The 27,952-nt window shown below is 40.6% G+C and overlaps 1 protein-coding gene across 1 annotated transcript; it reads right to left on the bottom strand.

The window, feature by feature from the left end:
• Positions 1 to 1,189: 1,189 nt before the first annotated feature.
• On the bottom strand, positions 1,190 to 14,657 carry LOC122921384 (embryonic protein UVS.2-like). The gene is made up of 13 exons (XM_044271363.1): positions 14,589 to 14,657; positions 13,264 to 13,300; positions 12,684 to 12,752; positions 10,695 to 10,835; positions 10,473 to 10,590; positions 8,692 to 8,870; positions 7,963 to 8,044; positions 5,996 to 6,123; positions 4,998 to 5,113; positions 3,084 to 3,309; positions 2,687 to 2,808; positions 2,286 to 2,502; positions 1,190 to 1,267 (listed from the first exon to the last, which is right to left on the bottom strand). The coding sequence occupies exons 1-13, from the start codon at positions 14,655 to 14,657 to the stop codon at positions 1,254 to 1,256; spliced, it is 1,518 nt and encodes a 505-aa protein (XP_044127298.1). The 3' UTR covers positions 1,190 to 1,253.
• Positions 14,658 to 27,952: the final 13,295 nt, after the last annotated feature.

Below are 27,952 nucleotides of genomic sequence, written 5' to 3'. Positions count from 1 at the left end.
AATAATCTTAACCACTACACTATAGTAAAAAAAAAATATATATATATATATATATATATATATATATATGAGACTTCTGCTATAAAGGAATACTTCCTTTTAAAGCAACTGGCTATGCAGCTCTATAGTGTAGTGGATAAGATTTTTGGCTGTAATGTAGAAGGTTGTGAGTTTGAATCCGACCAAAGCTTTTCAGAAATAGGCTAAATTAGATTTAAATACACTGGGTGTCCCCAAGCACTGACTTCATATATGGACAAAGCTATATATGGAGTCAGAGCAGGGACTCCTAAGCCAAACTAGAGTCTAGACACCCTGCCCTATTCAGAGCATGGGTGCCTGATTTAATGCTTGGGTTCTCCCATTAACGTCCATTGTGCTCGGGTGCTCTGTAGAGCACCCGAGCATCGGGAAGTGTTCTACTCGAGCACCAGAGCACACAAGCACCTTGGTCCTTGACCAACAATTGTTGAGCTAATTGAATCAGCTCAAAATTTCAGGAAAAATTTGATTAGTTGTGAAGCCGAATTTCTCTGCGCTTCCAGGTAATGAATCATTTTTCCCTGAAATGGCTTAAAAAAATAAATAAATAAATACACTCATTTCATTCATTTCCACCTAAAGAGGTCGTCGCTACCATCTTGAAATGCAGAAACCATGTAATTTCTTGAGCGATGTGATGTATGACATCACCACACCAGCGCTCTGGTCTAACTCCGTGACGACATCAGTAATGACGTCACTATTTCGCGCAACAATGGCCTCTGCGTGAGCAAAGAGACAAGGAGAGTATTTTTACCCTGATGAACACCTAAAAGGCCTAAATTATAGCCTCAGATGCCACTAATGGGGGGGGGTGGGGGGGGGTCGTGATTGCCGTTCCCCATCTTTGCGCCCGCTACATACAAAAAAAATGCTCCCCGTGCCAAAGTAATTGTCACAAATCTAATTACTTTGTGAAATTCGGAGACGCACCAAAATCAAATTTTTCTAAACTTTGTTAATCTCTAATTATGTTGATGACAAATATACAATACACACATTATTTTGAAAAAACTGAAAAGCCAAGTTTATTGAGCAATGCATTGAAAGCCATATTCGGAGTTAAGAAAAATATAAAAATTAACACTGAAAAACACATTCTGGGTTTAGGATAAGCATACAATTCTCAAATATATTTTAAATATATACACACACACACAAAACGAGTCGCCATTGTTCGAGCAATCAAATAAATTTCTTCAATTTCGTGTTCAGGTTTCCTTGACTGTAAAAAGCATAAACATTTTAATGTTTTACACTAGATTTCACATACAATGTTGTCACTTCATTTGTAGTAAAATATTCTCTGTTTTGTGATACAGTAAACAGTTTTTGAATTCTTTGCCTTTTTTGTGTTCTTAATGGTAATTCATACATCAAACAGTGACACCCATAGGGGTGTCACGCAGACCACTAACATCCAGTTATGTATGTTCCCACAATCACTTTTTGCTCTGCTAATCATTGCATTTTTTTAGATCAAATCCATCATACCTTGAGAAATTAAAGTACATACACTAAAAGGCAAAGATATAAACATAGCAAAATCCTACTGTAGATCAATACCACCTCCTGCAGCGAGGAGAGAGTGCGCGCCATGTGAGTGCTTCCCGATCCTCACTCTTGCCATTGGTGGGGGTCTCAGAACTCAGACCCCCACTGATCAAAACCTTTGAGATGTCAATTTTTGTAAAAGCTTCGTGACCCTTTAATAAGTTTGGCCCCTCTTCCATCTTTTCATGTGCCAGAAGCTAAATCTGGTACGGTTATAAGCTAAAATATTCGCTAGTTTCCATTATACTAAATCTGACACGTCCCTCTAAGCTCCACCATTGTCTTGTCACTTGGCAAAGTAGCAAGAAACTCAAAACAATGGCCCAAATATGGTGTGCGTCATCATTTCCAACTTTTTTACACCTCAAGAGCTGTGAAAAAAACTCAAATAAATCTGACCTATTTGGGGAGCTTTATCAAAACTGGCGTAAAGTAGAACTGGATTAGTTTCCCACAGCAACCAATCAGATTCAACCTTTCATTTCCCAAAGGAGTTCTTTGAAATGAAAGGAAGACTGATTGGTTGCTATGGGCAACTAAGCCAGTTCTACTTTACACCAGTTTGAGAAATCTCCTCTCAATGCATTGGAAAATCTATTGATCGATACTGGCTGTCAAAAGCCTTTATATCACAATTATATTAAAAAAATGTAAAGCTTTAAAAAAAATAAAAAATAAAAGTTACTCACAGATGGTGTACGTCAGCCGGAATCCTTTTCTCTGATAGCCGCCATCAGTTTGGAAATTAAGGAGAATTTTATTACCAGTTGAAGTCATCGAAATTAAGCCTGTGCCACAAAATGTGTTTGTGGGTGACTCGCCCTCCTCCCCACTGCCATAGACGAGCAGGCTATCGGCATAGCAATATATAGCTGACTCTATATCAAATGTTCCATTTAGGGAAATCTATGGAAATAAGAGGGAGAAAATGTCCGGCCAGATGTGAGAATAATGACACAGAATTAAAGGGGTTTTCTGGGTTTCTGATATCAATGAACATATCCTGAAGATTGGTCATCAGTATCAAAGTCTTGGAAAACCACAGTAAGAATAATGAAGCTTAGACCTTCGAGATCTGATATTTAATCACCTTGTATCCGGTAGGTGCATGTATAGTAAAATAACAGTTCAGGTTGGGCAAGTAGGACCCTGAAGAATAACCTGGAGATGTGATGTTATTTGTTGCCGCAAAAAAAGTTCCTCCACATTGCACTAAAAGGAAGCAATATAAATGTTAGGAGTATAGTAATGAGTAGAAGACATCAAATATATGAAATACTAAAAATGTCAAATTAAATAAGGTCTTTGTTAAATAACTTTATAGAGCAGAGCTATAAAGTGGAGCTCGAAAGCCACTATCAAAAATCTGAAAACAAAGAATGAAGTGCTTCTGTTATACTATCTCTCTATAATATGGTATACAGTATTGTGGTGTATAATGAGCACATACATACTGTTAATCTGACCTCCATTTCCTTGATCCTCACCTGTCTTATACGAAGCACTGAATCCACTAGATGAATTTGAGCCATCGCTAACAAATTCCATCAGCATCTGGTTGGTGGAACCAATTATTGTGGGTATTTGTGAGCTGCCACAAGTGTTGTTCAGGAGAAGTGGAGATCTTCTACTAGGTCCATCAAAGATCCTTACATAGTCTGACGAACAATCAGGAGAGCTCTGAAGTTTGAAGACATCAAATCTCAAGGAAACCTAAATAAAGGCAAAGAACACCATTATAACATTTTCATATCGTAAAGCAGTCTTTCTTCTGGGACCAGCATTAATCCTGCATATGTAACGCCCCAGAGGTGCATTACCACTTCTGCACCCTGCTGCTGTCTCCTCGTGTCAGCCTGTGTATTTAATTGCAGGTCCCATATAATGTGCATCTCCTATTTTGCAACTGTTGTGTTATCATGTAATGTGCCTGGTTCAACAGTAGGTGGCAGCATAAACGGCAGAGCTACAGTTATATAGCGTGGAGCTTTCCTTTCCATTCTAACACCCCCCTCTGTGTGTTTTTCACTTGCTGCAGGGAGGGAGGGAGGAGTTTTAGTTTAGAGTTAGTCTAGCTTACCCCCTGCTACGGGAAGGTTCCAGTTTACCCCCTGCCAAGGAAGGGTGTGCAGCAGGTGTGTGTTCCTGTTGGAAGTGCCTTGCCCAGGCAAGCTGGAGCATCTTCAGCTCAGCTGGATGTGGAGGAAGAAGCTTCGAGCCTCAGGAGCCAGGACAGAGAGACTCCCTGGTATAGCAGATTTTAGAGCCAGTCCACAAGAGAGAAGTTGCAGCATCCAGAGAAAGCTAAATTGTACAGCTATCCTGTCAGCACAGCAGAGCCAGACAGCAACAGACAAAGCAGAGAGGAGTTTGCCTGCCACAGTTAATGCCAAAGCCTGCTGGGGACCAAGATGAAGTCTGCAAACTGTTTGGAGAAACGTTTATGGCAAGTAAAGCCGCTTTCAACTTTATTATAAAGTCTGGACTTATTTTATTCTCCATCCCACCATTCAATTACCTCTTTCTCTGCTTTCGGAGGGCAACGCCTGGCATCAACCGTATCCAGGTAGGAGCACCGTGACACGTGCACAAAACATTAAGGGAAGTTTAGGCTACCCTACACCACTCTGGCATTCCTACACCTGGGTACCATTTACAGTATCATTAGAAGGGGCCCTGTACCCTTGTTGCTTCACTGCAACTGGCGTCATAAAAAAAACATATACTTTAAGGGACCCCTTGCCATGCGTCTGATGACTGCACATACAGAATGCATCTGGTCCTACAGTGTAGTCACATTCAAGTGAATGGGCTTGAGCTACAACACCAGTCTCAGCATCTACACAAGAATGATTTATGCAACAAAAACAGCAACATAACATCAAGATGCTCAACAACTACCAAACTATGGTTTGGCTTATACATGGTCATTTTTATTAGAATTTTTGTTTAAGACATTGATCATCAACATTATAGTATCTGATCCCTCATCATCTAACTTCTATAAAAAAAATAAAAAAAAAGACTAACCCTCTGTCCATGAATGATCATCATTAATAAAGTCGTAGGCTCCTGGCCCCAATGCAGAATTTATAAATAACCCTACCAGGTACTATTTGTACTACTATTGTCTAATTAAGAAGCTGAAGGGACTTTGAGGAACCTATAGTTTCTCTATATTTATACGTTATATAACAGTACACTACAGTGAGGTCAGAGGTACCAGTCACACTAGGACCTTTGATTTTAAGAGGGCCCAAGTGTCCTTCTACCACGTAAGCAGACAACAGTATTACAAATGAGGATAATTTACAGATTTGGCATGAAGACATAGGAGCTTCAAAATGATGCCTTTGTGGATTATTTTTTATTTTTTTTGCAAAACTTTTGGTCATACTCACTTGTCTATCTGGGGTTCTGATCAAAAATGCAAAGTTCATGTTGTCTGGATAATTGTTTGGATAGTTTGCAGAGGAGAATCCTTCACCTGGAGTATTGAACAGCCTACTGGAAACATCTGACAAAAACAAATATTAACTGAGTGGGGTGTTTTTTGCTGCAGCTCTCTCCCTATAACAGCTCTCAGGAGGTGTGCAGTTTCTCCTACATCTCTGTCCTTGTAACTGTCACAGCCTATAATAGTATATCTGACTGGTGGCAGTTGAAGGATGGAAATAACCATGTGCGTGTCCAGCACAGTAGGTGGACGTAGACATTACTATACAGGTTAAACACCGACTGGTACCATTATAAGTACAGAGAATGCCTATCAAATGGAGCATTTTTGTAATAAAATTATATAATTAACATATTAAGGTGGCAAAACCCTTTAACTCGATCTCCTCCAGAGTATGGAGAGGAGCAATCACCAATGCCGTCGCTCTTCCCCATACTGTCTCGTTGTTTCTCGGCAGCAGATCGTGTTTACATAGCTCAATCTGCCACTGGGAAATTATGCCCCTTTTGTGCTGCACAAAAGATCCAATTACCTGATGAACGGGTGTTTCGCTCATTCATGGAGTAACCAGCAGTACATTTACACCGCAACATCATCGCTGATGAGCGTTACTAGTAATAGCGATAATCTGCTCAATTGTCGGCTCGTGTAAAGAGCCCTTTAGACAAACCGTGTGAAAACTGTGGCCTAAAATAAATTATATATACACACACACACACACACACACACATATACACACATACTGACACAAAGCATCAAATATAAAAGACCAAAAATTCAAAAAAATATAGAGTTAATATAAAAACGAAATCCTTCTTTGATGACACATTCCCTTTAAACCCTCCTCTACAGACTCTGCTTGTAGTACTTTGAAAACATTTTCATTTGGAACCTATATCAACTGAAACTTCATTGTTACTGTAGTTTATAAATGATACTCACCACAATTATAGAATTTGTTAATTTTTTCCACGTCCAGGACACTGAGGCCATCTCTTTGTCCAACCTGCACATTTGGATTAGGAATGGTGCTGATGGTGGGTAGATTTGGATCAATAGCAAAAGCAAACCTAGTGGAAAATGATTATTATAGTTTTCTTTCATATTGATAGCCCCAGGGGGTACATCCCATGTCTCTAGAGGGTGGTTAAACAACGTGTCTGGACTTCACTATATAAATTCAGACCCTCCCCAGCAGCCATTTTGTGGAGTTTCATGTGAGACAGAGGAGCTTGAACACTGTGCTGTGCTTTTTCAAATTACATTCCAAATCGCATATAAATAATCCTGATAGTTAGTGTTAGATAGTAATAGGGAATTGTGTAGATGAATAGCTGATAGGGTCCAGTGCAGGGAGTAGTGTATGTTATATAGATAGTTAGTGAAATATATAATCCATATAGTTAGTGTTAGATAGTATAGATTAGTTAGGGTCTAGTGCAGGGAGTAGTGTAGGTTATAGAGATAGTTAGTGAAATATATAATCCAGGTCTACTGGTCAGGTCTTCTCACATTATTCTGTTTAATGCACTGAACCTGTTCATATGAATATAAATCTATCAATAAATAACAGAGGCGGCAGTCAGTCCAATCTTCCCTTCCTTGTGGAAGAAGAGGGATCCGAGCTGCAGTATCCCCATGTAGAAAGCCATCTGCCTCCTGCTCCGTATAGTCTCCAGTGCCATGACCGCCCAAAGCAACTGGTAAAGGGGGAGGGGCGGTATTCTGGGTGGTGGCCACCACCAATCTGATATTGATGACCTAATGTATGGACATCATGATTATTGCAGACCACAGCATGCACCTTTTAGCGATTTTTATTCTGGCTAAAAGCTGAAGGCCTTGAATAAAGGGATAACCCTCCTTTTTTTAACAAATAATTCTTTAAATAGATATTTGGAAGTTTGTTTAGGGAAATTTATCTTAGAAATAATGAGAAACACTTATATCAAATACGTTAGTGAGAATAAATAGGTAATTTTCAGATAATTCGTGCCTATATGGTAAAGCCTGGTTAAGATGGCCCTAATGCCTCCTTCATAGATCAGTATTTTGGTCAGTGATTTCCATCAGTGATTGTGAGCTAAAACCAGGGGCGGCTCTAAACAGAACAGGAGCAGATCTTTCCCTTACACCTAATGTCTGTGCAGCTCCAGTCCTGGTTTTGGCTCACAAACACGGATGTGTGATGCAGCTTAAATTAAATATTAGTTAAACGCCTAAGGACTGGATCAGTTTTTATTTTTTGAGATTTTTTTTCCTTTCTACTGTCCAAAACCCTTAACTTTACATAATTTGCTCACAGAGCTATATGAGGGCTTAGTTTTGTGGGGCAAGTTGTATTTTTAATTATACCATTTAATTTACCATGTCTTGTATTGAAAAATATAAAACAATGTGGGGTGAAATTGAAAAAATAAAAAATTCTACCCAAGGTTTTTGGATATTATAGTGGTCACTATATGTGCCAAATTGACATGACCTTATTCTGGGACAGTATGATTACAGTAATACCAAATATATATCTAGTTATGTTTTCCTTCTCTTAAAAATATAAAAACCTTTGACAGATGATATTGAATTTCAATCCCTGACCCTTTCCTCTAGGACAGGCTTGCTCCTCCAGCTGTTGTAAAACTACAACTCCCACAATGCCCTGCTCTAGGCTGTTCGAGCATGCTGGGAGTTGTAGTTTTGCAACAGCTGGAGGGCCGCAAGTTGAGCATGCCTGCTCTAGGAGATAAGCTCCTGCCAGATATGTCGGCACATGGCTTTCTCCTCTCTGCCAGTTGAAAACACAGCTGACTGTATAGGTCTATGGCATTTGGCTGACCACTAGCGAAGGTGTATGGGAACCTTAGGTCAGTTATCCACCACGGTTCACCTTACACACATCCTAATACACTTACTTGTCGTAATGCATCACCGAGGTATAATCATATGGGAGACCTAAGGTAGTGCCGTCCTGTATGTCAAAATTGTTCTCCATCCCTGGGGGGGAAAAAATAAAAAATGATTAGTTACAATGTGAAGAATATAGATATTCTCATTCAGAAAAAAAAAAATTGCATTTCATAATTTATAACGGTTTAAAAAAAATAGATAAAAAGGTAAAAAATAGATCCCGATTTTATTTCATTTTTTGGAAATATTTTTTCATTAAGTATTTTTTCTAATTATTCTTTTTTTTTACTATTTGCTGATGCTAAATCTGCATAAACTTTAGTTCCTTGTCAGTCAAAGTCAACAACTTTGGCAGGATAAATCTATCATCTGATGTGTATGGGGGTTTACTTGTACTCCCTAAGGGCAGATTCAGGTAAGAGAAGGGGAGGACAATTTTTAAATCTTCACCTGAGCCGAGCAGGTCAAGAATTAAAAAATAATCAAAATTAGGCAATTTTTAATGACCTGATCCAATTTGTGATTTATGAGGACATAGTCAAAGTAGTCAGATTCACAATGTTCGTTAAATTCCTATTCAAAGAATATCTGGAATATTTTATTTTCATTGAAAAATAAACTATTTTGTATTGTTTTGGTAAATTTTTATGTTGAATTGCACCATAATATTAGATTAGAATATCTGAGTGTTATATTGGATGTTGGGACGTGATGTGTGTGGATGTACACGGTACCTGGTTTGACGTTTCTGTAATTTACGGTGATGTAGCTGCCACGATCAGACCGGCTATTTTCATGTTGAAATCCCAAGGCGTGGTTTAACTCATGTTGTATTATTCCTCTGGACATACAACCAGGAGCTAATAAACGTACAGGTTGAGCTCCTCCATTTTGTCCAACATAGGATGAACAACTGAAATACCAGAAACAAATGCATTTAGAGGCAAGTTACTTCATGCTGAAGGATTACTATACAATTAGATTTTCCAACAGTTCTTGAATATGAATACAGGGCAAAAGGCCCCTAACAACCGGTCTGACTCAGGTTACTGGAGTCTGTTTCAGGGATAAATTGACATTGCTGTAGACTGATGAGGGGCAAGCAGTGAAGCTATGATGCTGATTTATCACGGGGTTAACAGGAATTAGAATAAAGGAGCCATATCATAGCCGTGTCTAGTGTTGCAGCTCATTTAAATAAGATATCAGATAAAAAACATGGACAAGAGTGGGGTTGTTCATGGAAATCTGACATCAAATATGCTTGGTTATCAGACTTCTTTTATGGCAGATATCGGGGAAGAGAATGACTGAAAAGTTGGATTTCAAAATGCCTTATTTATTTGATCTTCGGGTTACGCTGCTATCAAAGATTAGAGTTGAGTGCTAATATTCAAATCGCTAATTTTAATTACGAATATCGCCACTTCGAGAGCTTGCAAATATTTAGAATATAGAGCTATATAATAGTATTGGAAAAAAGTGTTGATTGCCAAAATTCTAGTCTCAAATTTATCGCGAATATCTGCACTTAGCAACATCCCTAGCAACCAATAGGAAGGTTGTCTACCCCCAAGTGTTGATCGCAAATATTCTAAATCGCAAATTTTTATCGCGAATATATTACATTGCCGATTTTCGCAATCAAGTAAATGACTGGAGATCACAAATTCCTAAATTTGCAAATTTATAGCGAATATTCAGCCAAAAATTTGCTAAATATCGCGAATTCGAATATTGCCTATGCCGCTCATCACTACCAAAGATGTCTACTAGCGGTTTGATCCACTTCCCTAATGAAAGCACAACCAAGCATACATGTGTTTAGAGGGCTTGGGAAGATGTTTTCCCTGTGTACGTTGTGTGTGGCTCAAATGCATACAAATAGTTGTCATCTTCTCTTGGGGGTTTTAGCTGGGCTAGGCTTAGCCTAGGAACTTGGGTTTGGGAACAGAAAGACCTTCTCCAACAAATACCAAGCACACTTTGATATAAATAGATATAAAAAAAAAAGGCTGCCTCCCTTCTAAACATGCCCTAGGAACAGAAATTTGAATATGCCCTGATCATTGAAGTATTGTCAGTTAAAAATGCTCATGAAGTACAGAACCTAACAAAGCTCCTTGACAGCATCACAAATTATGTTTTTGATGGTTTGAATATTAACTCCTCCGCTATAGTCATTAGAATAACTAACACACCCTAGTCATGAACTATCTCAAAGTTAGACAAAGGGGAATGTACTAGATGGTGGGACCAGTATGAGCCATTGGGTATAATAAATCATAGTTCAAGTTGCCACATAACCTACATCAAAACCGATGTAGTGGCAAGACCCAAAATCTGAGGTTCCTGAGGGGCAAGGCAACAATAATTCCTGTTGAGGGTTCAACCACTTTGGGGGATCTGCAGAAAAGGTCCCCATGGTTGAACAAACCTTTTAAAGCCCAAAAATATTTTCATAGACCCTGGATGAGTGAGTTCCCCTTCCCATCTAGGCAAGCAAATGACTTACCCATCAGATGAGATAATGTCAAGGTAATTTACTTCTGCAGTCCTCTTTATAAAGCGCACACAGGTCAAGGATTCAAATTCCTGCATTGCGGTCATGAACAGATTCTGATATTCAACACCTAGTCAAATAAAGATGACGTGATTAATATCAGCTTGGAATTTCTAGGAAGTCACCACCAATATCAATGTATATTTTAATGTTGTATGAAACTCTGCAACTTACGGTAACCTGGAGATAAGGTATATGGCACTTGGACAGTTCCATCTGCAGATCTAGGCCATAAACGGTTACGGTTTGTGGCATAACGACCCATCCTTTTCATTACATCACCATAGACTATTGGGTGTGTGCTTTTGTCCATTCCTTTGGAAGAGAAGAAAATATCTATAAGCATGATCTGTAGGTTTAAATTAAACGTGAAGATTCAGCAGGCAATTGTCAGATGAGAAGCTTTCCTTCCCAGCAATCACCTGCTCGCTAGAGGAGGAGAGCGCTGCTATTACTGCAACAATCTCATCCTTAGTATGGGAACGAACCATCACTAATGCCATCTTTCGTCATCATACTGAATTACTGTTTGCCTTCAGCAGATCGCAATTACACAGCACGATCTGCTGCCGACAAATGAGGGTCTTTAAACCTGCTAAAAGATTTGAATTACCAGATAAACAAGTATTTGCTCCTTCATAGACTAATTAGTGGCAGTATTACACTGCCAGATCATCGCTCACAATCATCTTCTGGTATAATAGGGCCAGTAAATAAAGAGACTTTGCATGGGCATCATTTGCTAAAACAATTGACTTTCATTGTATTTCAATAGCTACAATAATATATTGCATGTGCTCATTCTAGATTTTTATTGGTTTCTAACATATAAGGGATTGTTCTGCCTTTTGACCATTTTAACTGTCCCCAGCAATGAGTAGCTCATAGGAAAAAAATTATACTCACCTGACCCCTGCCAGTCCATTCGGGCTCTATGGCTCCTTTCTACAATCTTGTAGTCCCCATCTTTAAACATCCAGTCAAGTGGCACACCACTGCTGGGTCACATCTTGCTTGTGGACATGTCACCACTGAGACCATTGTCTGGCCACAGTAGAGCACATGACAATATCTGGAAGTTTAGAGGCCAGGGACCGGGTTATTGGTGAACAGAGCCAAGGAACCAGAATGGAGATGCTGGCAGCTGGTGAGTGATTTGATCACCAAGTATAAAGTGCTTTAGGAGACAGGTAAAAATGGCTGAACGGCTGCACAATTCCTTCCAAATGGTGATGGATCATACCATGAAATGCAATGATAGGTTTATGTGTATTGGCAAAAAGAGGTGAGATGGGACTTCATGTGTAATGTCCAAAAAGAGGACAATCATCATCAATTTGTGAGGCTGTGCATGTTTTATGGTAGGTGTATCTACTGTCACTGTTCCTCTAGTCAAGAATCAAGAGGAGTCAGTAAAAAGCTGGGCGTCTGTCTCTTCAAATGTAGAAAAAAAGGTATTGCTATAGCAGTCATTCCACTGAGGCCAGTGGTAGATGGCACTGAAATAAACAGACTTGTGACCAATGTCGCAATGTTGGGGCAGTAGGAAAATTAACCGTGTAGGTATTGATTAATTACAAAAATTATTCACAGAACACCCCTTTTAAACCGATAGGTCAATCTTATGGCTATGCATTCTGTAAACCCCATAGGTATCCATGTACACTAGATCAAAGTCTGCCAAGGATACCAATTTCAGTGGAGGAAACACTTAAGGTTATTGCTCAATAGTATGGCTTGCACATGAGGCCAAACCATGCCCACCAAAAGAAACCCATGGCCATATGATTTATAAGTGAATTTATATGACCATTGATGCTGGGGGTTAAAGCGACTTGGCCGAATTCAACCAAATGCACTATTGGGATGTACCTTTAATGTTTAATGGATGTTACCCAATAAATGCTGTCGACAGATCAGGCAAGCTGAATTTTAACATGTTTGATTCTTTGTATTTGTGGGGACAAAAGCCACCACCAGAGGTTTATGACAGCTACTTATTTTCCACTATCCATTGAACCAAACATGCCAACCTAAGTGTATATATTTAAAGGGGACTGGAAGGAATTTTTGACCATCAGCTGTCTAAGGTGTATGAATACCTTGGGATGTTGTCAGGGAAAATACTGCCAATGAAGGAATGAGGAAATGTCATAGTCCTACCTGTGTTCACTTTAAGAATCTTGGAGAAGACGTCAAGAGGTTCCTCTGTTTCGGTGTTGTCTGCTTTCCCTGTAAATATATTAAAAAACAGAGGAATTTTTTCTAACCTACTCAGACAAGAAGAATAGAACAATGAATGAAGAGTCTACTGTATTTAAATGGGCAGAATAACGAGCTAATTAATTAGCAGGATCTAAAGGCACACTGGGAAGTATGCCTTGTTTATTAAGGCCGATTCTGCTGACAGGTTTACAAGTACATTTTGTGGTACAAACCTTTCCTTTCAAATAACTACATAGATAAACCGGCCATCCAAATGAGATTGTTGAAGGCAATTACCAACTTTGGCCATTTTATTGTCAATCATAGTTATAAAAAGTAGCAGACTTCTGTCTGTTCAAAATCTGATCGGCTCAATTTGTAACCACTCATCTCCACCCAAGCTACTGAGATATGGAGATTTCATCACTCAGACCCCCACCGATCAAAACCTCATATTAAAAAAGTCTTAACAAAACTCATTGAGCCTTTAAAAAGAGTCAACATACATGACAGTGATGAAATGTGTCAGAAAACTTACCAACATTTTTTCCCGACGTTGGCCGACTTTTACACCCCTAAGTGAGAAGAACAATGATAGACAATTTTATTTTTAAATGTGACTAAGCCTATTTCACTTATAAACACCATTGTGTAGAAGTGCCAGACAGGACCTGGGAAACTGCTTATAGCATATTTCTTCTAAACTAAAAATCATAGTTACTTACAGTTGTATTTGTGAATAAAATTATATTTTCATGTGATTATTGCAATAGTTAAATCTGTTGCTTTTATACTACATAACATTTAGCATTGTCACAAATCTTCTACACAAGAGCACATCTTTTATATGAAAATTTACTAAAACACAATACTAATTTGCTAGAACAGGGATGCTCAACCTGCGTTTCTCCAGCTATTGCAAAACTACATCTCCCAGCATGCCCAGACAGTCTACAGCTATCAGCCTACTGCAGGGCAAGGGCATGGTGGGAGTTGTTTTTTTACAACAGCTTGAGGGCCACAGGTTGAGCATCCCTGGGCTAGAGGATCACAATTATTCTGATATTGCTGTTTAACATTAGAGATTTGACATTGAAATAAAAGTCAGAAATGGTTAGTAAAAAAGGACTCCCCACAACCAAACCCCTGCCACTACTGTTCTGTTCCAACACTTCTCCGAACCCCACTTCCTGTCCCGATTCCACACACTAATATTCCAGGAAAGGCTCACTCACCCAGTCATTGGCTGGGGCAGGTTACCACTAAGGGCAGTGAATGGATAAGCAGAATTTTCCTGGCATATCCGGGATAGGAAGTGATAAGCATAAAGAACAGCATTGAAGCGATGGAAGCTCAGGATTGGTGGCGGTGAGTTATTTCTGTCCCCTTTAGATTAAAAAACAAAAACGAAAAAACACTCCCCTGAAACCACCTCAAAGGAGTATGACCATCATAAGAATTCATAATTAGTTACGAGTTGTGTCCCAGCCCCTTTGTCAGTTTCTTCTGTACTGCAGCATTTCTGTCCACCTGCCATACATGGGACTACAACCCAGTTCTAGTTAAGTAAATGGGGCTGTGCTGAGGTTCCCAGTAGAGCGAATGGATAGGAGTGCTGGTGTGCAGGGAAATCTGAAATATTTAGTGCTCAACTAGTAAATGCTTTCAAACAGGAAGACTTTCATATCTTAGAAACATGCCATTACTTCCAGTGTTTGGAAAAAGGTTTTAAAGGGTGGATTGGGCATTGATGTAAATTATTGTGTACACATTCAGTTGGAGGATGAGTGACAAAAAGATATATAGACCATAATATAATTAGAACATAGATTATAGTGATAGTAGATGTTATATTAGTCTCACCTTGATGGGTAAACCTGTAGAAGCAGCAACCAGGCAGATGATAAAGATGATGGAAATGCTTGGATTCATCTTTGTTTGGGTCTGGAGGCTGTTAAGGGGAGAATCCTTGTTCTGTGATGCTTTCTGTTGTATCTTTCTCAGATACCTCCCTTATATGTGGGAACAGACCACCTTCTTAGCCAATCAGCTCGCAGAACAACAGATTCTAGGGATTACATTGCCCAAAGACAGGTTCCCTCTGGCCCTGTGCATCACAAAACATCCTCATCATCATATTTAATCCTTTAACAATTGGGCAATCCTACAGATACCAAACTTTGACATCAGGGCAAAATGCAAAAAAAAACTGCAGACGACCTAGGAGAAGACATTTAGATTATGTTTACAATGCTTGTGTATTACTTTGCCGAAGACCACTGACTTGTGTTTCTTGTTCTATTTCTAGGTTCTCAGTGTCCTGTGAAAAATGCTATGTGAAACTAATGTTGATCTTTCCACGTCTTGAAGAAAATAGATTTTTTTTTTCACTTCCTGGGTGAATTGAATATAAAAATAAAACAAAACTTTTAAAATTTAACTATGGAAAAAAAAAAAAAAAAAAAAAAAGGATGAGTTTGGCCAATTTGGAAAATAAATATTCTGGGGGACAATATACTGTATTTAATACAGTAAAATATTCTGCATACTTGTTATAATTCCTGGGTAAGTTTGATTTTTGTGTTTTATTTATACTTGCTAAGAAAGAATCAAAAATGCAATAAATAAATTATATATATATATATATATATATATATATATATATATATATATATATATATATATATATATATATATATATATATATATATATCCAGAAAAATGAGCAGCACTCCAATAGAAGAAAAACAAGTGAACCTTTATTCACCCAGGTACTAACTATATATCTCTATATATATATATATATATATATATATATATCTCTATATATATATATATATATATATAAACCACTTGAGATTTGGTTAGTTTCAGGTTTGTTGCATTTTGCAAAAAGTTAGGTTTGTAACCTGAATCGATTCTGGCCAAACCAAAGTGGCTTCAATTGCCCTGAAAGTTGGTATATAACCCCCTTTCGTCATCTAAGATTTATTTTATTTTTTTATTTTTCCCTCTCTCGTCCCCAAGTTCTTTAACGCAATGACAGCTATAGTAAATTATGTCTAAGTGACAGGTAAATGCATGTTTGATGGTGATAAAGTGTGTTTAAAAAGATACCGCACCGGCAAATGTGTTATGCTTTTTCATATTCCAAAGCTTTCAAAAATATGAGGCAGATGTTATGGACTAAGTGTCCAAGATAATTAAAGTATAAAGAAAACAGCAGAATGGGTCCAAATCCGGACCCGGATGGCACAGCAGAAACGTTGATCTAGCACTAATAAAATTTCAAATGGATCTTTATTTCTTGTTCAAAGCACTACACATAAGAATGTCCAAATTGCATCAACGTCCAGACAGTGTCATTCCCCTGTACGTGTATTGCTGTAAACAAGAAATAAAGACCAATCTAGAATTTTATAGGTGCTGGATCATTGTTTTTCTGCTGTCCAAAATGTATGCCCCGAGAGGGTCAGAATGCCTGCCCAAACTACACGCACAAGTGTTGATTGTCAGAAGAATAAGTGGCTTGGTGTAAACAGTGATTAGCAAAGTTTTAAAAAATTTGATTCAGTTGATTCGACAAACTTTAAAGAGGTTGTCTCACTTCCAGGGAAGTTAATACAAGTCACTAAATATATAATTATCCAGATTGCTTCCTTTGCTGGCTGGATACATTTTTCAATCACATTATTATTGGTTACGATCACTTAGTGGTGGCTGTGCTTGAACATTTTAGGGATAAGCACCAACCTCTTTGGTGGCCGGGGCCGTTGGAGAGCACATAGGTCCGTGCTTTTTTCTATATGCGGGTTTTAATAAAAACCATAATAAATTCAACAGCAAAAACAAAACAATGCAACAGCATTTAATAAATGCAACCGAAAAAAAAGTAAAATTTGGAACTGTGTGGAGATAGAAATACATTGTAAAGTTCGTAACGAACCCAGTTCTCCACGAGTTGGATTTACATGTGCTCGAGCGCAATGATAGAGTCTCCTCTCCGCGCGTTTCATGGCTGCTATGCAGCCAATATACGTGTAGGCAAGTACTGCCCTCACTGTAATGCGTAGCCATGTTGGGGACGAAGCAGTGGCAGTGATGCTGATTGTGCACGCAGAGGCCATGGCCCTGGGCACGGTAAAACTGTGCCTGCTGCCAGAGCACAAGAAAAAAAATCATCCACCATACCTACTCAGTTTGCAGGGCAGCGCAAGACACCACTCTTGAAGTCAGACCAGTGTGAACAGGTGGTCGGTTGGATTGCAGCAGATAATGCTTCCAGTCGGTTTAGCACCACCCTGTCTTCCACCGAGTCCAGTCTCAGTAGCCAAGAGTCTGGTCAACCCAATCTTTACCCTGTTCCCCCTTTCTCCCACCATAGAGAGTCTGGGCAAACAAGTAATCTCACACTCTGATATTCCAACAAGCTCTTTTCAGCGCCATTCCTTGATTTGGCCCTCTTGCCAAGCCCGCTTGAAGAGGGATAGATCTTGTCCTCTGATTCCCAAACTATTGAGCATCCACAGTCACAAGAAGATGACTGTGGAGAACAGCAATAAGTGTTTAATGAGGTGGATGATGATAATGAGACACAGTATCCAATAGCTCAACAACAATTACTGTCTCAAGCCTGTATCAAGTTGATGAAGAGGATGAGACACAGTTGTCAATCACTGAGGTAGTGGTTAGGTCAACAAGTCAGGAGGTTGAGCAGAGTGAGGAAGTGGAAAAGGAGGTGGTGGACGATAAAGTCACTGACCCAACCTGGGAAGGTAAAAAAAGCCGAGAGAGGACAGCAGTACAGAGGGGGAGGGATATGCTGCACCGCAACAGGCTGGAAGAGTCAGTGGGGTGGTAAAAGGGAGAAGGTGGGCCACACTAAACAGGCCTGCAACTGTTCCATAGAGTACCCCCTTGCGGAAATCTCCCTTGCCAAGTGCATAAGACAAAAGAATAGAAGTTTGCAACCTGTGCCGTAACAAAATTGAGCGGGGCGTGAGCACTAGCAACCTCACCACTACCAGCATGATCTGCCACATGTTATTCAAGCACTATAATAAGTGGGCCGGACGCCTGGGTCCGCAATCTGTCTGTGGGTCACACCACTGCCTCCTTTTCCCCTGTGTTACGTGCTGGCCAATCCTCTGTTGAAGGTGCAGGCCCGGATGCCTCCGGCCCTGCACCTGGACCTTTGCAAGCACCATCAGCAACCACATCCACTCCGTGTCCCAGCGCATCGTTTTTACCCTAGGCCTTTGAACGCAAGCACAAATACCCAGCCACCCACCCACAGGCCATAGCACTAAATGCGCAGCTATCTAAATTACTGACCCTGGAAATGTTGCCATAAAGGCTTGTGGACACTGAGGCCTTCTGCAGCCTGATGTCGGCGGCCATCATGTGTCACGCAGTCCCCAGCCGCCACTATTTTTCAAAGTGTGCCGTGCCCGCCTTACACCAACATGTGTCCCGTAACATCACACGTGCCATGACCAACGCAATTACTGGGAAGGTCCACTTAACCACGGACACATGGACAAGTGCATTTGGCCAGGGATGCTACAATTTCCTGGACGGCACACTGGATGAACGTTGTGGAGGCCAGGAGGGAGTCGTACCCTCATGTCGTATTGTGATGTTAATACGCTTATTTAGTAAATTTGAGATTGGCAAATACATTTTGTACAAAATTATTTGGGCCCGTCTGCCACACGTCAAGACGATGTTTGTAAGACACTAACACTAAATTCTACCCGTTATGTGCCATGTGGGCCACCATAAAAATTCAGCGAGTGCAGGTTCCACATGCATGCTGGGCCCTCTCAGATTTTTATCATTTTTGGTACCAAAATAGCACATAATAGGTAGAATTTAGTGTTAGGTTCCTGTCTTACTGAAATCGCTGTGACGTGTGGCAGACGGGCCCAAATTTTGTACAAAATGTATTTGCTAAGAATATCAAGTTTACTTAATAAGCATAGCATTAGCATCAGAATACTTTTTTGTACTTTATTTGGTTTGCAGAGTGCTACTCCAAAATGGCACCATTAAAAACAACTTGTCCCGCAAAAAACAAGCCCTCAAATGGCTACATCGACAGAAAAAAATAAATAAAATTATAGCTCTGGGAATGCAAATATCAAAAAACTGAAAAATTGTCTGCTCACTAAGCTGCAAAATGCATACCCGGGGGAGGGGGTGGGGGTTAAAATGAAGGAACACAAAGTGCCAAAAGGACACTTCTACCATGTGATTCAGCCCAGCGGCCTGTGAATCTAAAATGACTCAATTTGTTAGATGGGGAGATGTGAATGCTCCTAAGATCACACCTGGGCATAGTGTCTAAAAATACCAGGGGACATTTATTAACCCCTTAGTGACCAGCTTGTTTTGGGCCTTACTGACTAAGCTTTTTCTTCCTTTTTTCATCGTCTCCTTCCAAGAGCTATAAAACTTATTTTTCCATCTGTATAGCTGTATGAGGCTTGTTTTTTGGTGGGACAAGTTGTAGTTTTTAATGGCGCCATTTTGAGGTACACAACTTTCTAAATAACTTTTTATTAACTTTCTAGAAGGGAAATGGGAAAAACAGCAATACTGCCACTGAGTTTTTATGGTGTTTATTTGTCTGTATAAATAACATCTTAGTTTTTTTTCCTGTTACTACTTTTGTTTAATAAAACCGCTTTTAAAAAAATAAATAAAAATTGCATCTTTGCTTCTCAAGACCCATAACTTTTTTTTTTCCCCCTTTCTATGGAGCTTGTGTGAGGGCTTGATTTTTGTGGGACGGCTTGAAGTTATCATTTTGAAGTAATAGCTTTTTTGATCGCTTATTACTTTTTTTCATTGGCAACTAGGTATAAGGGAGCAATTCTGTAATTTGTTGAATTTTTTTTTTTTACGGCATTCACGTAGGGGATAATTTACATGATATTTAAGTAGTGCAGGACATTAAGGAAGCAGCGATACCAACCATATGGGGGAGATTTAATGCAATTTCTTTCATTGTAAAGCATATTTTCAATTGAAAAAAGCAGATTTTTACAGAATTTTTTCTTCTTTAATAAACATGTTGTTTTTTTACCACTTCATAGTCCCACAAGGGACTGCTGGAAACTACTCAAGGCTGGTTTGGCCCTACATTAGACACCAGCTAGCCTTCACACACATCAGCACCCCACAATCGAATTTGTTGGATCCAGATGGGAGACCTCTCCCTCCGTCAGCACTTTATATGCAGTGGGTGCCATTGCCCGCGGCATGTACAGAGTTATACAGCCCGGGTCGGCTCTCCTGCTGGTCTGGGCTGTTAGAGCACGAGAGCGGCTCTCATGGGAGAGCCAAACCCCCATTAGAACCGTGCGCCACAGTAAAAAGAGGCAGCCCAGACTATGGCTAAGGGGTTAAGACTGCCATTTCACAATAGGGTCTTAAGAAATTGCTCACTGGTGCCAGATGTACCAAAATTAGGAGGTGGCAGGTTCAGTACTGAAATCTACACCACAAATGAAGATGGTGTAGGTTTCTGGTATAATCTATGCTAGTTTCCTGGTGTAAATTATAATAAATGTGCCAAGCCTCTCACCGCTTACTCCTGAGCCTGATGTGCTCAGTTTTAAAGTGGCAAACAGGGAGCAAAACCTACAAAAACGAATTTTCCATTTTGTCAAGAGGGAAGTGCGCCAAACTGTGCGACTATTTGACACTATTACAGGGTGATACGTGCCCCCTCCCATGCTTTAAACAAGCATCAGTGATATTAGGATGGTCTTTGTTAATTCTATACTATATAGTGTGCCCAATATATTGACAACTGTATAGACACTGAAGGACATAGATTATGTGATTAGTGACAGTAGAAGAAAATTATGAATGTTATGGACGAGGTTATTGAGGCATCTTAAGCCTAACCCTTTCAGCCCAGAGGTTATTTCGTTTATCACTTCCTGCCTTTCTGGAGCCATAGCTTTTTTTTATTTTTCAGTTCACATTTTTGCAGGACAAGTTGCAATTTTTGATTCCACCATTTAATATTGCAAAGGATTTAGTGGGGAGCTGAAAAAAATATAAATAAATAAAAATGATATGGTGAAATTGAAACAAAAAAATCTGCAGCAGTTGTACAAGTTACGTTTTAACAGCGTTCCCCATGTGGTAAAACTTGTGTTCCTTGCATTCTTTAGGTTAGTATGATTACAGCGATACCACATATTTATAGCTTTTCTTGTGTGTTGAATACTGAAAAAACAAATCTTTTTGTTACCATATTCTGGCTCCTATAACTTTTTTGTAGTTATATGTATGAGGGCTTTTTTTTTTACAGTGATATTTACTTTTCATTGAAAAGTAAATTTTGGGGTGTGTACGACTTTTGGATCACTTTATTTAAATTGAGTGGGAAGTGAAGCAATCTATATAAAAAAAAAAAAAAAAAAAGCAAATCAGACAGGGATGATGAATTACAAAAGGAAGTAAAGCATCTAGAAATCAAATCTGGTCCATAAAGTAAACTCTTTCAGATATGAATCAAGAAAAATTTGATAAGCGACACTGTAGAATGCCACTAAGATTTTGGGGTCCATTATAAGTGGTGAAACCAGTTGGCACCAGTGTCATGGCAGCAGTCCTTGACTTCTGACACACCTCTGATTAGGAAGGCCGCTGCCTTTGCTCACCCGCTCTATAGTTTCAGGTTTCTGTCAGTCCCTTTCACTGCCGAACTTTACCAGATGCCAAAGTAATAATTCTCCTTCATCGCAGGCTGAGGCTTACTTTCCGCTGACCATGCCTCTCCACCTGTTTGAGGTGAACACTCTCTCTGAACCTTAAAATTTGCCAGCATGCGATTATCCTGGGGTACCTTGGGCACCGTCCCTTGAGGTATGCCGGTTTTCTGCTCAGGTGTGTCATTTGTTCATTTGCTTGTTCCATGTATGGACTTCTGGCTATCTTCTGGTAATGGCATTTTGCTGTCTGTCCTGATCCTTGCCTGATCCTAATTCTGACCCTTATCTACCCACCCTGACCTCAAACTATTTATCCATGTACTCTGCCTGACCTCAGCCTGGTTTTGACATAGTGGGGTGTCTATCCCCAGTGGGTCAGCAGTACTGAACAAAGACTACAAGAGGTAGTGAAAGTAAGTTGCGGTTCCAGCTCACCTTATGCATGAATACTCCACGTGCACGGAAGGACCAGGGAATCCAAGACGTAATGATGAAAAACAAATCTGGCACAATGGATGCAAATCTGGGACAATCTTCCGTTTATTTCAGCAACATAACTCTACGTACAGACAATGCAGACACAAGCGGTTTGGACAGAGTCCTTCGTTGTAGCAAAGCATACAAGAGGTAGTGGTCTGGTGGTTCCCCTGCAGCAGAGTCCATATCCCTGTCAAAGTTTTAAAGAAAGAAGATCTGGGGAGCCACTTAAATAACACCCTTAGGAGTAATCCATTGTCCGTTCCAAGGCATTGCGCCTGCTACATGCACAGGAATGTGCTTGGTGACTGAGTAATTGGTCACAAAAAATTTGTGAAATTCGGTGAATCAGCCGAATCAAATTTTTCATAACTTTGCTCATAACTAAATGTCATCATCCAACGAGTGAGTAATTTCTTATTTGTTTTGTGATCAGCGACACCTTTACCCTGGGCAAATATACAAAAAATAAAAAATTCATATGGATGTTGGCTTAATGGTTAGAAATAGCGATGTCCGAATCAAACTCAACTAATTGGACCTCAATCCGAATTTCAGGATAAATTCCATTTGCCCGAATCAATTTAAACTGAAATAGTGTAAAAAAATAACAAAAAAATAAATAAAAATTACCTGATCCATTTACTCACAACGGGCTGGCTGCAGTCATCTTGCTTGATCTTGGCCAAAATCCCGTGAGTATGATGCCACCATGCTGGCCGGCACGATGAGGTCATCTTTGATCAGCCAAATAATTTTTTTATTTAAGAAATTGTACACCGTTAATATCAGATGCTGCGATCATGTATGAATGGCGCTCCCCGAAATTGCACCCACAAATTAAAAAAATATAAAGTAATTTGTCACAAAGCGTATTTTTTATTTTTATAAAATTTTGGGAAGCAACCGAATTGAATTTTTTTAATACTTTGTTCATCACTAGGGTTCTAGGTTTGAATCCAGTCAATGACAACATCTGCATGGAGTTAGTTCTTACACTGTGAGCCCCACTAGGAACAGAGCTGCAGAATAGGTCAGAGCTATGCGAGCAAAAAAAAATTATATATAATATCCTGCCCCATTGTAAAAATCCCTTGAGGTTAGATATTCTGAAAGAAAACTAGCTACAGGGAACCCATATTACCAGAATGACTTCTTAATCACTTGCGGTGTATAAAACAAGGGATAAGTGGGTAATTAGGCATCACACAAATGGCTTAGGTGTCTGCATAAATGACCAGTGTGAAGTTTACTAAAGGAACAGAACTGTCACTTAGCACCTTAAAAGGGTTGGTCGCTGGTGAAACTGCACACACCGGGCGAGAAAACTCTATTAGGGGATCTTTAAATGACAAAGGACTGAGACTTATGGGATAAGGTAAAACATCATTATCAGTAAGGAATGGTAACTTGTTACTGGGTATGCTACTGAAAACCATTCCTGTTGCCAATAAAATAATTGACAATCTGACTAATGACTCATTTAGATAACTAGATAATTACTCAGATGATTGACACAAGTGACCTACAGCCACCGCCAATAACAGCAAGCATTTACATGCAGGGAGTAGTGTGTACACCTTCATTCATATCTGGTCGTATACTTGCTAAAATGCTGATAGTCGTCTGTGTTCAGTCAGGTCCAGTCATGTCTATCAGAGACAGGTCACACAATGGAAATTGATATTACCAAAATTCCTAATGATATCAAGAGTAAAATGAGGAGTAAAATTACGTTTATAGTAAAAGCTTTCAACAGATATACATCCACATTAGACGATCATCCACCATGAATCGCAACGATCTAAACAGACCTTTAGGCCACGTTCATATATGTCTGGTGATTTGGGTCAGTTACCCTTTGGCATGGGGCAGAATACATCGGAGAGACTGAAGCTAGAACTGCTCCATAGTTAACTGAGATTGTTCATATTCATCTGGCGCATCAGTTGTCGGACGTAAAATAAATCGCCAGACAGAAAAACATTTCCACGCTAGAGGATTCAAAATACAAACTACAAATTGGCGTGATAATAAAAAGCAGGAAGTGCTCAACCCCATATGCAGTGGTGCATCTATACCGGGGGTGGGGGCAGATGTAACAACATTTTATTATATTATATATACGGTTTATCACATCCACACATTTGCTATCCTGTGTAGGATGTCCATTGTGGTACTTGTGGCCCGCTGCAGGCATCCTCCATTGTATGCATTTTTGCTGGGGATCGCCATTAGCAGCGGACCACAAGTGCAGGATCTGCCCGCCCGCCCCCCCCCCCCCCCCCCCCGGTATAGATGCGCCACTGCATATGGGGTTGAGCACTTCCTGCTTTTTAAACCACGCCAATTTGTAGTTTGTATTTTTTTTTTTTTATTTGTCTGAATATCAATTTAACACATTTTAACTGGTTACAGTATATATTGCAAATTTGTGAAATTAGCATTCTTGTTTCGTCGGCGCATGATGTTCGTAGCATGTATGTATGGTCCATTGAAAAACTATCACATGCACATACATTTTCCTGACACTAAATATATACATACATACACTATTTTATGACCAAGAGCTTTCTTAGTCTGAATGTAAAGTTTTTCTGGTTCATTTTGTGTTACACAGGGTGCACCCTGGCAAGGCGAACCAGCTATACAACATATGGTACCGTGCCTTAACAAGACAGGTACATCTCAGATTAATTGGGCAATATCTGATTTGTCAGAGCCCACACACACAGAATCTCAATAGAATCAGGATTCTTAACAGTAACATGAAAATTTAAATTCTATTTTTTTCGGATATACAGTGTTTAATATGTGGTATACTAAAAATGTTTTGAATATATGCTTTCATCTTTATCCATCAGCAATTTCTTCTTCGGGGGATATGACCGGACCACGAAAAGAAAGGACAAAATGGAAATAGTACTGTCTCTTCAATCAGAGTTAAATGCCAAATATGGAGTGCGGCATGAAGTACCAGCCATCCAAAACAAATTGTGTGACATCAAGAGGCTAAAGTACGATAGAGTAGTGGAGTACAGTTCAAGATTATGCCCAGGTACAATGCTTACATGAATTTGGTCCCTCCTTCTACAGCACTCATGTATATATACACACAGTAATCCATACAGATGTAGTAGGGTTAACACTACCTCTGAAATAAAAAAAATTATTAACTCATCATGTTTTCTTGAAACAAAATCCATTAAAAAAATTCTTGACACTTAATATTTCATTTAGTTTACATAACATGTCTTAAAACATTTGTGTTATGTGTACCACATCCGTATTTTATTCTTGTTATGGATATCTTACACTCCAGCTGAGAAAATCCGTACAGCATCTCCTAAAACTAAAGTAAAGCCTCATGCACACGACCGTTGTGTGCATCCGTGGCCGTTGTGCCGTTTTCCGCGGACCCATTGACTTTCAATGGGTCCTTGGAAAAATCGGAAAATGCACCGTTTTGCAGCCGAGGCCGTGATCCATGTATCCTGTCCGTCAAAAATATGACCTGTCCTATTTTTTTGACGGACAACGGTTCACGGACCCATTCAAGTCAATGGGTCCGTGAAAGAACACGGATGCACACAAGATTGGCATCCGTGATCCGTGGCCGTAGGTTGCTTTCATACAGACGGATCCGAAGATCCGTCTGCATAAAAGCTTTTTCTGATCTAAGTTTTCACTTCGTGAAAACTCATTTCCGACAGTATATTCTAATACAGAAGTGTTCCCATGGTGATGGGGACGCTTCTAGTTAGAATACACTGCAAACTTTGTACAAGACTGCCCCCTGCTGCCTGGCAGCACCCGATCTCTTACAGGGGGATATGATAGCACAATTAACCCCTTCAGGTGCGGCACCTAAAAGGGGTTAATTGTACTATCATATTCCCCTGTAAGAGATCAGGGCTGCCAGGCAGCAGGGGGCAGACCCCCCCCTCCCCAGTTTGAATATCGTTGGTGGCACAGTGTGCGCCCACCATCGCCCCCCCCTCCCTCCCTCTATTGTAATAAATCGTTGGTGGCACAGTGTGCGCCCACCATCGCCCCCCCCTCCCTCCCTCTATTGTAATAAATCGTTGGTGGCACAGTGTGCGCCCACCATCGCCCCCCCCCCTTCCTCCCTCTATAGTTAAAAATCGTTGGTGGCACAGTGTGCGCCCACCATCGCCCCCCCCTTCCTCCCTCTATAGTTAAAAATCGTTGGTGGCACAGTGCGCGCCCACCATCGGCCCCCCTCTCTCTATAGTAGTAACAACCATTGGTGGCAGTGTGCGGCCTCCCATTCCCCCCCCCCCCCATCATTGGTGGCAGCGGAGTTCCGATCGGAGTCCCAGTTTAATCGTTGGGGCTCCGATCAGTAACCATGGCAACCAGGAAGCTACTGCAGCCCTGGTTGCCATGGTTACTTAGCAATAGTACAACAGTAGAAGATTCATACTTACCTGCTTGCTGCTGCGATGTCTGTGACCGGCCGGGAGCTCCTCCTACTGGTAAGTGACAGTTCTTTAGCAATGCGCCGCACAGACCTTTCACTTACCAGTAGGTGGAGCTCCCGGCCGGTCACAGACATCGCAGCAGCAAGCAGGTAAGTATGAATCTTCTACAATTGTACTATTGCTAAGTAACCATGGCAACCAGGGATGCAGTAGCTTCCTGGTTGCCATGGTTACCGATCGGAGCCCCAGCAATTGAACTGGGACTCCGATCGGAACTCCGCTGCCACCAATGATGGGGGGGGGGGGGGAATGGGAGGCCGCACACTGCCACCAATGGTTGTTACTACTATAGAGAGAGGGGGGGTGATGGTGGGCGCACACTGTGCCACCAACGATTTATAACAATAGAGGGAGGAAGGGGGGGGGCCCGATGGTGGGCGCACACTGTGCCACCAACGATATTCAAACTGGGGAGGGGGGGGGGTCTGCCCCCTGCTGCCTGGCATCCCTGATCTCTCACAGGGGGATATGATAGTACAATTAACCCCTTCAGGTGCGGCACCTGAGCAGTTAATTGTGCTGATCACGGCCCCCTGTAAGAGATCGGGTGCTGCCAGGCAGCAGGGGGCAGTCATGTACACAGTTTTTCAGTATATTCTAACCTGAAGCGTCCCCATCACCATGGGAACGCCTCTGTGTTAGAATATACTGTCGGAAATGAGTTTCACGATGTAGCTCATATCCGACAGTATATTCTAACGTAGAGGCGTTCCCATGGTGATGGGGACGCTTCAAGTTATGTTCGGGTGTCCGCCTGGCCGTGCGGAGGCAAGCGGATCCGTCCAGACTTATAATGTAAGTCAATGGGGACGGATCCGTTTGAAGATGACACACTGTGGCTCAATTTTCAAACGGATCCGTCCCCCATTGACTTTCAATGTAAAGTCTGGACGGATCCGTCTGAGGCTATTTTCACACTTAGAAATGTTTTAACAATATAATGCAGACGGATCCGCTCTGAACGGAGCCACCGTCTGCATTATGAACACAAGTGTGAAAGTAAAGGGACTCCTGACTTTACATTGAAAGTCAATGGGGACGGATCCGTTTGCAATTGCACCATATTGTGTCAACGTCAAACGGATCCGTCCCCATTGACTTGCATTGTAATTCAGGACGGATCCGTTTGGCTCCGCACGGCCAGGCGGACGCCAAAACGACTTTTTTTTCATGTCCGTGGATCCTCCAAAAATCAAGGAAGACCCACGGACAAAAAAACGGTCACGGATCACGGACCCACGGACCCCGTTTTTGCGGGTCGTGTGCATGAGGCCTAAATGCGAAGGTGTTGTGAACATATAGCTCCAACCCCCCACAAACAGGATCCAGGATATCCGGAAGGGGGTAAAAACAATCAACTTTATTGATGGCCAAAGCTCAGCCTTTTATCAAGTCCTCCGGCAAGAGTTACTACAACGGGGCCCTTGTGGGGAACAGGCACACAAAATACAGTGACCAATCAATATACAGTAAGTTATAACACTCCCACATGAACAGTAATATCTCTCCTCTC

This window comes from Bufo gargarizans, chromosome 11, assembly GCF_014858855.1.
Source record: "Bufo gargarizans isolate SCDJY-AF-19 chromosome 11, ASM1485885v1, whole genome shotgun sequence".
Classification (NCBI taxonomy): domain Eukaryota; kingdom Metazoa; phylum Chordata; class Amphibia; order Anura; family Bufonidae; genus Bufo; species Bufo gargarizans.
Note: the sequence above shows the minus strand (reverse complement) of the source record. Positions and strands in the feature narration are given on the sequence as shown.